The 13,347-nt window shown below is 36.7% G+C and overlaps 1 protein-coding gene across 1 annotated transcript; it reads left to right on the forward strand.

Moving 5' to 3' along the window:
• Positions 1-12,065: 12,065 nt before the first annotated feature.
• LOC130613508 (uncharacterized) lies at positions 12,066-12,639 on the forward strand. Its single transcript, XM_057434842.1, has 3 exons — positions 12,066-12,110; positions 12,190-12,414; positions 12,514-12,639. Exons 1-3 carry the CDS (start codon positions 12,066-12,068, stop codon positions 12,637-12,639), a joined length of 396 nt encoding a protein of 131 aa, XP_057290825.1.
• The last annotated feature ends 708 nt before the right edge of the window (positions 12,640-13,347 follow it).

Consider the following 13,347-nt stretch of genomic DNA (forward strand, 5'->3'; position numbering starts at 1 on the left):
ATGTAATAGTGTGAAGTGTATGTGACAGTCATACTTTCATTTTCCTTTGATGTCGCCGAATTTTTTTGGAAGTCGCCGAAAAAATTAAGTCCATTTTGCTAGCAGGTTTACTTTGTTACGACTCAATTTGATTTGCTGAAATATATTTAACGGCTAACTTTTAAAAAATAGTGTTCTCTCACCATCAAAAAAAAACACAAAAGAATGATCCCTTTATCTTAAAAAACAGTAAAAAGAGTGGTTGAAACTATTTCGAAGAACTAACGTTTTTAAGAGACAGCATTACCAATAGAACACATCTTTCAAGTATCGATGAAGAAAGTAACTCCACTTCTTCTAATTATAACGTGTCATCCAACGAAAGTGAGATAAACGATCCACCCTACTGAAACACCACCTGCCAAGCATAGAATAAAGAAGTAATGATTCGAGTCAAGAAAATGATAAAGATGTTTTGTTAATGAGAATGCTTGATAGGCATTTAAATGAATCAGACAAACAACAACCATTACAAAAAGAGAAACCAGTGGAAGACGGAAATAAATTATTTTGTTTAAGTTTACTGAAGACGCTGAGAGGTTTAGAGGAGAGAAAAAATACGTTGGCACGAATTAAAGTCTGACAGGTTTTGTTTGACGTAAAATTTGAAAAATGAAAACAATTTACAATAAAAAATACTCGCAAAAATTATCAAGAACTTCCTTAGGCTCCAATTGGCTTAAAATTATTTTAAACACTAGACATCATTCAAGTACAACATCTATTCACAGTCAGCAAAACATGATGCTCCCTACAGAAAAAATTACAATAAACAATCAATGTATTTTCAAAAATTGGGGAAAACTTGCATATCCCGAAATAATGTTTTTTGATAAAATATTTCCTGAGACACTGGCAAATTCACAAGAGCTTGAACAACAGACAATTGGACCAGCAAATAATAAAATGTGGCGCGAGAAAAGAAACTTTCGGATCCAGCAATGCACACAAGGTATTTATACGTAAAAAGAATTTTGAAACATAAGTTGATGCGTTTTCACATCCAAAGAAAGATAAGGCTCTGCCAAAATTTGTTCAAGATGTTTTAAAACATGAAACAACTTATGAGTCAGTGGCAAAAGAATTTTTTTTTCAGCATTTGCATTACTTGCAACGTGACTTAAATATGCGTGAAACTGAAATGGTAGTGCAACCCCACTTATGCTGGCCTTCTACAAGTCCTGATGGAGTACTTACTGATACGACAACAAATTTTCTGTAGCTCATTAAAATAAAGTGTCCGAAAACAAAACGTAATTTAAGCCCAAAATAACTTATGTTGGTGATGAAAAATTCTGTTGGACAGAAAAATGGTAAACGATTTCTTAAGAATGATCACCATTTTGGTTAATATTCGCAAATCCAAATGGCAATGGGTTTGTACGGAAAATTTGCAAAAAAAAAAAAAAAAAAAAATCAGATTGTCTCATAATTTTTGAGGAGGATTGTATGAAAATCTGAAAAATTAAAAAGAGTTTCCCTAGTATCATCAATACAATTCTTCGATATAAAGGTAAAAAACTCACTGTATTCATGCCAAAACAACTATGTGACGATCACAGCTACATAACCATGTGCTCCTGGTCGGCGGCTATCTTGAATTTACATTTTTGAATTGGTCCAAATTTTACATGACATCAAAACAAAGACTTGACGGCAAATTTAAATGGACACAAAAATTTGCAGCTTTTTTAATACAAAAAAAGTATTAAAGGCCTTATAATGACAAATTAAAAAGAATATAGGAGTTTTAGGCCACATTAGCACGTTTGGCTAAGTAAAAAGGCTGTGTAACGTGCAAATACATATCTCACTAGCTATGTAAACATAAAAAACAACACAGAAACGTGTCAAGAAACAAAATAAGAAAATAATTTATCATTGAGGTGGCAAGCCACCGCAATGATGAACTGAACCTGTTAGGTCTTTGGGAATAAGCAAGAGGTTGTACTCCTAATTCTCCCTTTTTACAAGGAATTAATTAAAAATACATAAAAAAAATAAAAAGGACACAACACATTTGAAAAGATGAACAGAACTTTAACTAAGGGCAGGTAGGTTTCGACCCATATTTCTGAACCTAAGTACCCTGGATGTCTAGCTGGGTCACCTCGAAGAGGTCCGCGGACGGTCATTAGCGGAAACTAGACATCCCTATCTTCCTAAAATAAACTTTGACCACTTTCTGTTCAAATTTGCTATTCTTTGTTTTTAACTCAGGTAATAAGTGGAGTCGTTACTCTCCAAAGACAAGATCATGTGTGATCAAACCCCCCTGCTAATATTATATATTTTTTTTTATTTATTATTTTTTTAACTGGGGTAATAAGTGGAGTCGTCACTCTCCAAAGACAAGACCTAGTATGATCAACCCCCCTTGCTAACTCAATTTTTATTTTATTTTTTTATTTTGGACTTGGGTAATAAGCGGAGTCGTCACTCTCCAAAGACAAGACTGAGTGTAGTCAAGCCCCCTTGCTGACTCTACAGAAAAAAGTAGCCGGCTTCACTGTATGTCCGACTTCTTGGACATAGGTGTTTGCTTGTAAAGAACGCAAATACGGACACGAGCATGCACAGCTATAGAAGTGCAAGCAACCTACGACGAACATATCTAGTAACGTACAGTTAAGCCGAACTTACCAAATTTCCGAGTCGAGAAAGTTTCAGCGAGTCTGTGTGTGCTGAATTCGATCGTGGCACTAGCAAGGCAAAAGTGGTTTATTGGAAGTGCAGTATGGAAAACCACGAGAATGGCGGCAAAAACTTTTTAGCCCAAGTAAATGGCAAGCCGTAAAAATAAGCTTATCTGGAAAGCACGGAGTAACTGTTCATTTTTCAGGTTAACACTAAAACTCTTACACAGCATATAAATATATATGCAAGTCCGACAAGTATGTTTTCCATAGCGCGGACCATCCAAACTTATCAGAAATTGGATCACCGAAAACAAAACTTGCATGAGAGCATACAAGCAAATACACTGCCTTGAACAAAATAAAACTAAAAGTAAAGAACGTTGCGGCAAAGTTCCGCGCTTTTCAAATTTGAACGTTTGTGAATTCGTAGTTAATAACAATATAAAAGACGACGACGAACTCTTTGTTAAGGCGAAAGCTCAACAAGATGCTTGGAAAAAGGACCTAGCTAACTTTTGATACCATGAACTCCTAAAATCTGCAAGATCTTTTAAGCAGCGCGTGGAAATTAGAGAGAGCCCAAGATAACGTGGTCGAAGGAACATTTCGCGAATAGAAACGGTTAGGGGGTGCTCTCAAAAAGAGTGTGTTGATGGATGTAAAGGAGTTTGATTGCAATGTGCAGAACAGGTATTGACCCAGAACAAGGTGCATCCCATATTGCGACAGCTATGAGAAATTTGTTACTGAGAGGTCGCGGTAAGAACAGAAATATAATTGATTGAAGATGAAGTGACAAAACAGCTGGCTGTTGTGATTGACATATCTAATGACGGCTGGTTGATCACTGTTCCAGCAAACTGTGGCAATTTGTGTGATCATCTGCGCTTCAAAACGTTCTACGACCAGTGTAGTGATAGGCATGCCTGGATAGGAATGGAGAAGAAAGAGTTGATTCACCCTAAGGACTTTTGGTGGAGTAGTAAAGTGACAGCATGGAAAGAGCTTTTGTTGCTCCTGGAAGGTCAGCCCATCTGCCATCTCCAAAAAAACACTGTGCATTAAACAGTGACATTCCTGTTGTAGCAACAGGGAAGGAGCGTATCAGATTTTTAGGCAGACACAACATCACCGATCAGGTTAAGAACGACATGATGGATGCAGGCTTGCGGGTGTTCGACTTTTCTTATCCTACACCCTTGCACCAAAAACACAACACGTTACACACGTTACGCTCTATTTATAAAAAAAATATATTTTTGTTGATTCCACGGCAGGTGAAATCGGCCCCAAAAATGCCTAACATTAGCGTCCAGGATTTTCGGCCCGTGTGTTCGCAAAAGCGTTCGGGTTGAAGCTAGGAACGTAGCCTTGTCAGAGCCAAGGAATTTTTGTTTTGGCCTGTCTTTTAAACAATTGGTGCGCTCGGTTCATGGTTATTAATAATACTATATTGCATATAGCGTATTTAAAGAAAAAAACGACTTACGGTGTAGATTCGCAATGTTAATTAAAAGCAATGCAGCGATATTTGTTTTACAACGAAATCATAAGGTGTAGACTGGGCTTTAAAAGCGATTATTACTAATTATCTATCAAAATACTTCCAGAACTTCCTTTGCATTTTGCATAAAGGTAAGAATTTGATTTTTTTGGTAATGTCAGCAATCCCTGATTCTTTTTGTTGAGTTTATTCTTCACTGAACTGTCAAAATGTTCAAAAGTTTGATTGAAAAATTTGTTGCTTTGAAGCAACATTATGCATTTGGGAATTTTTAAAATGAAAGCACAGGATTTTTTTATAAACTGATATTACATGTGTGAGTGCTAAAAAAGTTTTTAATCATTTCATTGTTTTTTCAGATGAAGTGTAAAAGCTGTTATGGGGATAGAAGGATAATTCCCGCTCAAACTCGTACACAACTTTGAGGTGCACACAGGTGCAATTGCTGTTTGCCCTGGTCAACCCGATGTGAAGGCCTATGGAAACATTTGTTTTGACTTTACTTCGGAATGTACCACAACACCCATGGCACAAGCTGTATTTCGATAACTGGTACACCGGTGTGGATCTTGTGAAAGCCCATTATAAACAGGGCATTGCTTGCTTGGGTACTGTACGTGCAAACCGCCCACCGAATTGTATAACGCCTGATTCAGCAATGAAAAGAAAAGGAAGAGGCACAATAGAACTGTGGACAGCTAATTACGATGGCACAGAACTACGAGCAATCAAATGGTTTGAGGCTGTTCATTCAACAGTGATTGCTTCCAGATTGGAACGCAAACAGAAGGCGAAAGTAGACGTGCCTTGCGCTTCCGTTGTTAGTACCTATAACAAGTTCATGGAGGTGTCGACCTGCTAGATGAGTAAATGAGGGGTAATTTGTGTACATACCCTGATGATTGGCAGCCATTTTGAAATTTGAAGATTTGTTCAATAAGTTTGGGATGGCTACTATGCGCAGCACTAAAGACTTAAATTTTCCTTTCCATACTAGGCATACAATGTGTTATGTACACAAATTCTCCTGGAATACCATATTCTTGATGTTTCCCAGGTGAAAAAATTAAGAATAAGAACAGTTGTTGGGGAAGTAATGGAACATGGAAATTAATTCCTATGAAGTTTTACAGAGAAAACAAGTTTCAGTTATTGATCTTTTAAAGTTTTCTTTTAAGACTATTTTTTTAGCGATCAAAGAAGAACAAAGTCGCAACCAAATTTAAGAAATCAGTTTACCATTAACGTAAGTGAAAAAATCTTACCAGGAATATACCTTAAGGCTTATAAAGCCACTATAGATTTCAGTTCCGAGTTTGGTAGAGAACTTGTTGTAGTTATCAAATTCACAAATTTGAAAAGTTTTAAAATTTATCTTTGTAAATTTACCAATGTTAACACCAGTTCAGTTTTTTACAAAGACTTACCTAATAAAGCGGTGGGTGAAATCATTTGCAGTTACGAAAAGTCATGCAAAAGGTTTACAATACAGCAGGCTGTACTGAAGTATCTTGTCTACAGGGACGGTGGTTGTCAAAACTGGGATTAGGCTCCCAGATGCACTTTCAGCTTCAAAGTGTCAAGCAAAATATTGTACATTGAAATGTCATATCAAGTGAAAAACCAATATGGAATGATTTGTAGCTTTTAATTTGTTACTTTAAAATTTTCTTTTAATAATTATTGTCACATGCCTCTAAAGGGAAAATCTAAGGCGCAGCATTAAAACTTTCACAACTGCGAAAGTATACATCCAATAATAAGATAATTTCTGGGATGGATAGAATAGTACTTGATCAGAAAGACCAGAAAAATAAGGGGAAAGAGTATTGAAAATTGAATAGTCAAGTTACTTTACTTAGTCAAGATATTAATGCAAAGAGAAATCAGATACAAAACCGGTGACTGAGTTAGAAGAAAAAATCAGTAATAATAGAAACATAAAGGGAACGTTTGTATTCACTATCAGTAGAAAAACATCCAAAAAGCGTGTGCTAAAACAATTATCAGTTGATATGAACAGATCTGCAAAAGATAAACGTCGTCAAGAGACATACAGGGCTTGTTCCTCTATACACAGAGGTACATAGAACAAGTCTATAATTTTCGGTATGTTTGATTCTATTTGTTGCAAATTACTATCAAAACTAGTAGCTGATCATATTTAGAAACTTACCATTTCGTTTTCGTGGAAAGGAAATTTTTGCTTTACTGCGCAAATTTCACACTTGGATTAGTATCATTCTTGCTGAAGTTGAAAGTGAACTAATGAAGCGTAGGTTACCTTAGATTCCTTGTCTTTGAAAGATTATATCGCTATCAGTTCCAATTGAAAGTTTATGTTAGAAGATTTGAGAGTTCAGCGTCAATTACTTTTCCATTCACCTTGTTTATAAGGAAAGAAGGTAATAAATGCCACAAGATCGGTCATTTTGAGCGTTGCTGCAAAAGTAGCGCTAGGTGTCCGATATCTCGAGGAAGGCGCTCAGTGAACAACAATACGGCTACTTCTGATTCCTCTGACTCTGGTGCTGAAAAGAATAGTGAGATCAAAGATTATGCGTCAGTAAATTCTATAGAAAGATTTTATACAAAAGTGAAGGTAGAAGGGGTCACACGCATACGATTCTTAATAGATACCGGTTCTGCTTTGAATATTTTTAACACAAAAACATTTCACAAAGTGAACAAAAATTGTGGCGGGAATCTTCGCTTACAAAAGACAGCCACATACGGCTCGAACGAGCCCAAATTAACAGTCCTTGGAAAAATTAACCTGTTATCGAAAATAAAAAATGTGGTCAGAAGAAGACTCTCCATTGCATGTGTATGAAAAAATTCGAATGTTTATGTTATTCAAGCTTCTTAATTTTAATCAACATGTCGACGAATAAGCATGTGAAATTGCAAGATATTGAGAATTATATTAGAAATGGGCAGTACCTTGCTCATATAAAAAAAAAAGGAGACAAAAGTAACTTTAGGAAATCGAGTAAAAACTTTTCAATTGTTGATGGTCATCTGACGTTTAAAGGGACCAGAAGAGTTATTTTTGAAAATCAAAGAAAGAATGCCATCATTCACGACATACACGAGGGCATCAATGAAACTGTCGAGTCAGTGGCAATGAGTAGTCATAGAGGACGCGACTCGACCTACCAAAAAGTATCCGAGAGATTTTATTGGCATGGTATGGTCGATGATGTTAAAAACTATATTCGAACTTGTCAAAAATGCCAAAAACAAGGGAAAATAGTCAAGAAGATCTCACCTGAACTTCAAAGTATCCATGTCGATTCAAATGTTATGCAACAAGTTGGGGTGGATATATGCAATCTACCCGAAATGAATGGCTACAAACACTTGATTGTATTGATTGACTATTTTTCAAAATGGTCAGAAGCCAAACCTGTTCAAGACAAAACTGCCCCAACTGTAGCAAGATTTTTGTACGAAATGATCTGTCGTCATGGCTGTTTTAAGACACAAATTAACAACCAAGGGAGAGAATTTGTGAACCAAGTATCTGATGCCTTGCTTAAACTGACAGGGACAGACCAAAGGGTGACCTCAGCTTACCACCCTCAGGCCAATGGATTGTGCGAACGGCAGAATCGGACTATTAAAGATACGTTAATTAAAGTCTTGGAAGAAAATCCAGCAAAATGGGTAGATGTTATCGATGGTGTTCTTTTTGCACACCGCGCAAGTATTCACTTTTCGACAAAATTTTCGCCTTTCTTTTTACTGTATAATCGACACCCTACTTTACCCATTGACGTAAAGTACGACTTGATCAAGGAACCTGCAGAACTTGGCAAATGTGATGATCCTTTCGACATTGAGTCATTCAAAGATATCCTAAATTCGAGCTTGAAGCTACGAGAAGTATCACACTGTATTGCAGGGGAAAACATCGAAAAGGCCCAGAAGAAGCAACAAAGAGATTACAATAGACGCCACAGTCAGCCTGAATCAACCATACCCATTGGCTCACAAGTACTCCTTCAAGATCTGAAACGACAAGATCGAAAGGGTGGGAAATTCAAATTCAAATGGGTTGGTCCATACACTCTAACATCGATATCAAAAAGAGGCTTATGTGAAATCAGTAATGCAAAAGGGGTTACATTGAAAAAAAAGTATAATGTTTTCCTCGTAAAACCTTTTTATGCAAGTGAACCGCAAGAGTTTGAAGATACCAGTAAACCGCAAGAGTCTGGAGACGAAGGTCAACCGCAAGAGTCTGGAGACGAAGGTGAACCGCAAGAGTCTGGAGACGAGGGTGAACCGCACGAAGGTGGACCGCAAGAGTCTGGAGACGAAGGTGAACCGCAAGAGTCTGGAGACGAGGGTGAACCGCACGAAGGTGGACCGCAAGAGTTTGGAGACGAAGGTAAACCGCAAGAGTCTGGAGACGAAGGTAAATCGTTCGGAGGTGAACCAGAAGCTGAAACAACCCACACCAATCTCAGTTCACGTAAAAAACAGAAAAATTATTTTGATCTTCTTCCCACTGAGATCGTCGTCTTGATTTTAGAATATTCAATTAAACATGATTTTGGTGCTTTCAAATCCATTGCAAATACTTGTTCCAGATTTCGAACAATCATCCAACCAAGAAGAAGTAGCCTCTTGCCATCCGTCTACCTGGATTTCTACTGTGATTTTCTGGAAAAGCTACCATTCTATGGAAACAAAGTGAAAGTGAGTGTAATCAAACTTTCTCGACATTTTGGTTCAGGAAGTGGCACGATCGATGATGTCTGTAAAGCAATCTCACACAAAAATTGGAAATCGGCTTGGTTGATTCTTGAGAAGCAAAAGCACAGCTGGTTTCTAATTGATCGTGTCTTTTGGAGAAAATCGTTTCCCAAAACAAGCCAGTTACCCGAAACCGAATCAAACGAGTGGCTTCGTAACCGTCTCTATATCTTGAAACAAAAAGATAAGGATATCTTGATCTCTAAAGATAGTTGGTTGAACGACAACCTAATGGATGCGGCTCAAAAGCTGATTTGTCAAGAAATCGGAACCCCTCTGACGTTCCAGACAGTCCTGAATTCCCAAAAGAAAGATGTTGAGCCATATGAAGCCGTTAACCAAGAACACATCCAACTACTTCATGATGGTCGCAATCACTGGATCCTCAGCTTTTGCTCTAATGGTCGCGTTCAAGTTTGCGACAGCTTGAATCAATTTCTAACGCGCTCCTCGAAAAAATCAATCAAATCCTTATACAAAAATTACTTCACTGGAAAAGAGATTATTTCTTTCGTTGAAGTACAAAAGCAACCTGATGCCTATAATTGTGGCCTTTTCGCGATAGCGTTTGCAGCTGAACTTCTGGACGGAAAGTCACCCTCTGACGCTGTATTTGTTGTTGATAGAATGCGAGCACATTTGATATCATGTCTGGAAGAACAAAAACTGAGACCCTTCCCTAAGGTGTCCGAAATTTGATTTACTTTTGAATGACATTAGTTTTATCTTTGATAATTTTTTATATTTGTTGATTATTTTTCTTTATTGAATTTTTTCTTTTCTTCATTACCTTTTATAGTTTTATAGTTTTATAGCTAGAGAGACTTTTATTTAGTTTTGGTTTATTGCAAGTCTTTGAGAACAGGACTTACACATTTTCGAATTGATTAACAAAACAAAAAAAAATTTCTATTTCGTTTTTCTATTTCAAACGATAAGGCTAATCATATATAAATTACGGTACGTTTCATTCGCTAGATTTGTTGTATTATTTTATATGTTTTTTACTTACCTTAACTTACCATTTTTTGATTGAAATGAAGGCTAAAATGCCAAAATTTACTTACGCTTTTAGATACCGAAAAACACCCCTTTTTGAGCTAAAGAGCAACAATTGAAAAAAAGTAAGATTTGATTGTAAATTTCCCTTTTTTATCTGACTTTAGTTTTGATTTTTTTCGCAACTTGTTTGATTTTTACACTGCGAAATTTTAACAATTATTATGCATTAAAGTAGTTTTTATTTCGTTTTTCTTTTATTCTTTATTTTTATTATGTTGAGTTTTTGTGATGTCGGATAACACTAATCATTCTTCACAGAAAACATTTTTCTCTTTTTTCATTCTTTCATTTCCCATAATGATTTTGCCATCAATTAAATACTTTCGTCACAAACAAGTTTATGGCAAAAAAAAATACAAGACGACTAGAAATTAATAATGACGGCTTATATTCGATCAAAAGTTATCGCAAATTGTTCTCCCAGTACCAAAACTTCCCCAAATCGTGACGTCATCAAAAAAATTTTCGAAATATTTTTACATCGCGTGATAGCTTTCATAACAAAGATCCTTTGTGCAAAATTTCATGCGAATCGGTTCATCCAATCAAAAGTTATCGCGAATTGTTCTCCCAGTACCAAAAATTCCCCAAATCGTGACGTCATCAAAAAAATTTCGAATTTTTTTTACATCACGTGTTACCTTTCATAACAAAGATCCTTTGTGCAAAATTTCATGCGAATTGCTTCATCCGATCAAAAGGTATCGCGAATTTTTCTCCCAGTACCAAAAATTCCCCAAATTGCGACGTCATCAAAAAAATTTCGAAATATTTTTACATCACGTGATAGCTTTCATAACAATTCATAATTATTGTCAAAACTATACTTCAAGGCTCATTTTACCCTCGTACTTAGGGATCGTTCACATATGACGGCAGCCTTTATAGGGGAGGGGGTCTAAAAGTCTGACAAAATCTGACTTAAGAGGGGGAATCCATTTTCGCGGTCAAAAAATAAAATCAGAAAAATTGCATTTTGCGTGAGCTAATTTTCCTGGTTTTGACCTATTGGGGACGAGTTTCTTTTACTTTCCCAGGGGTTTGTGAAGAATTTTCAAGAACTTTTCGAAATAATATACTTCGCTGGTTCAAATCTTGGCAAAGAAAACCCGCAAATAAGCGAAAATTAATTCCCTCAATTTCTATTTCATGTCTTAAGCGTGCTTATTTCCTAGGAAATTTATACTCCCGGAAGTACTTATTTCCCGAAGGAGTCTTTATTTCCTAGGATAAGAGTACTCCCGGGAGTATCAATTTCCTGGGAAATATATACTTGGGAGTACCTTTTTCCCGGAAATAAATACTGGGAAGTACTTTTTTAGGGGAGTACTTATTTTCCGCGACACCGGTATTCGCAATGTCTCATCCCACGCCTACTGTTGATGACCTACTTGTAAAACTTAAGGACAGCAAACACTTTATTAAAGTAGACCTTAAAGCAGCATTCCACCAGTTAGAACTAGACGAGTCTTGCAGATATGTAACAGCGTTCCGCACACAAGAAAAAATTTTGCAGTACAAACGATTGATATTTGGTGCAAATAGTGCTTCAGAGGAACTACAACATACGATCCAATCAATACTTTCGGACATAAACGGTGCAGACAATATTGCCGATGACATACTAGTTTACGCAAAAACGACAGAAGAACATGACAGAATCTGGACACAAGTCTTTAAGAGACTGTCGGATAAGGGAATAACATTAAACCTACACAAATGCTTGTTTGACCAACATAACCTTGAGTATTTCGGCTATGTGTTTTCAGCAGAGGGGATGAGACCAAGTCCGACAAAAATTAACAGTCTTTTAACCGTCAACCGACTTACAGACGTCAAATCATTAAGAAGCTTTTTGGGGTTGAATAATTATTCAAAAAGATTCATTCCGAACTACAGTATCATTACTTATTCTCTCCCACGTTTAACGCAAAAAGATGTAAAATTTGAGTGGAATACAGAATGCCAGGAAGAGTTTGTAACTTTGACAGCAACATTATCCGAAAAGTCGTGTCTGTCATACTTTGACGAAAACAAAGAAACATTCATGTTCTGAGATGCAAGCCCAGTGGGAATTTCAGCGATCCCACTTTAAAAAAAGGGTAAGAAAAATGACATAGTAATGTGATAATGAAATAATATCTTCAAAAATGACATAGATGTTATACCTTACTCTTCAAGATCACTTACGCAACTGAAATGAATTACTCCCAGATGGAACGGGAATGTTTAGCAGCGCCTTATGCATGTGAAAAAAACAATTTGTACCTCTGCGGAAAGCACTTCACACTTTTTAGTGACAACAACGCATTAGTAAATATGCTGAACAATCCCAAATCAAAACCGCCCCCGCGAATTGAACGAATGATGTTGCGCCTACAGAGATACAACTTTAAAACAGATTACGTCAGTTCTGCACATCACATATGAGACTACCTAAGCCGAAATCCAACGTCTATTGGTACAGACACAAAATAGATCGAAAAACACGTTAATTTTCTCAAGTGGTACGCAACACCAAACGCTTTAGACATTAATGAAACAAAAACCGCCACACTAGCTGACTCAGCATTAAAACAATTGATATTAATCATTAGCACAAACAAATGGCGACATCTGGAAGGAGCTTGAGAATCAGATAAAAAAAAGTTATTAAAACACTTCCACAAAATAAAAGATTCCTTAACTTTAAATTCAGAACAGAATCTAATACTGAAGGACAAATGAATTGTATTACCAAGAATATACCATCGTACAGTAGTTAAACTTGCCCACGTTGGTCATCAGGGATTATCAAAAACAAAAGCCCTTCTGCGAAGTAAAGTTTGGTTTACCAGCATGAACAAACTAGTAACAGATGAAGTAAACAACTGCATTCCATGTCAATCTGTCAACAAGAAATCTACGCTACCACCCATCCAGCCAACAGAATTACCTACTCGTATATGGCAAACAGTCAAGGCAGATTACTTGGGACTGCTCCCTGACAATAAGTATGCCTTAGTAATGATAGATCAGCGGATTAGACATCCTGCCGTGGCATTCACAAACAATACCACAGCAAAAAACTTCACCAACATTTTAACGATACCTTTGCACACTTTGGAAATCCGGAAACACCTGTTTCCCATAACGGACCACCGTTTCGTTCTAGTGAAGTGAAAAGATATATGGAAAAGACAAGAATACATCATAGGAGGTTATGTTACCATTGACAAAAATAATCACATTGAAAACAAGTCGTACGTCGAAGAAGTCCAGAACTTCTTGATGGCGTACCGCATAACACATCATTCTACAACAAATATTCCTCCAGCCGACCTGATGTATAATCGCAAA

This window comes from Hydractinia symbiolongicarpus, chromosome 11 (assembly GCF_029227915.1).
Source record: "Hydractinia symbiolongicarpus strain clone_291-10 chromosome 11, HSymV2.1, whole genome shotgun sequence".
Taxonomy (NCBI): domain Eukaryota; kingdom Metazoa; phylum Cnidaria; class Hydrozoa; order Anthoathecata; family Hydractiniidae; genus Hydractinia; species Hydractinia symbiolongicarpus.

Coding starts and splice junctions, on each gene's coding strand:
- LOC130613508 (XM_057434842.1), top strand. CDS start 12,066: ATGCAAGCCCAGTGGGAATTTCAGCGATCCCACTTTAAAAAAAGG. Junction 12,111..12,189: donor GATCCCACTTTAAAAAAAGG/GTAAGAAAAATG, acceptor TTACTCTTCAAG/ATCACTTACGCAACTGAAAT. Junction 12,415..12,513: donor ACAACTTTAAAACAGATTAC/GTCAGTTCTGCA, acceptor AATTTTCTCAAG/TGGTACGCAACACCAAACGC.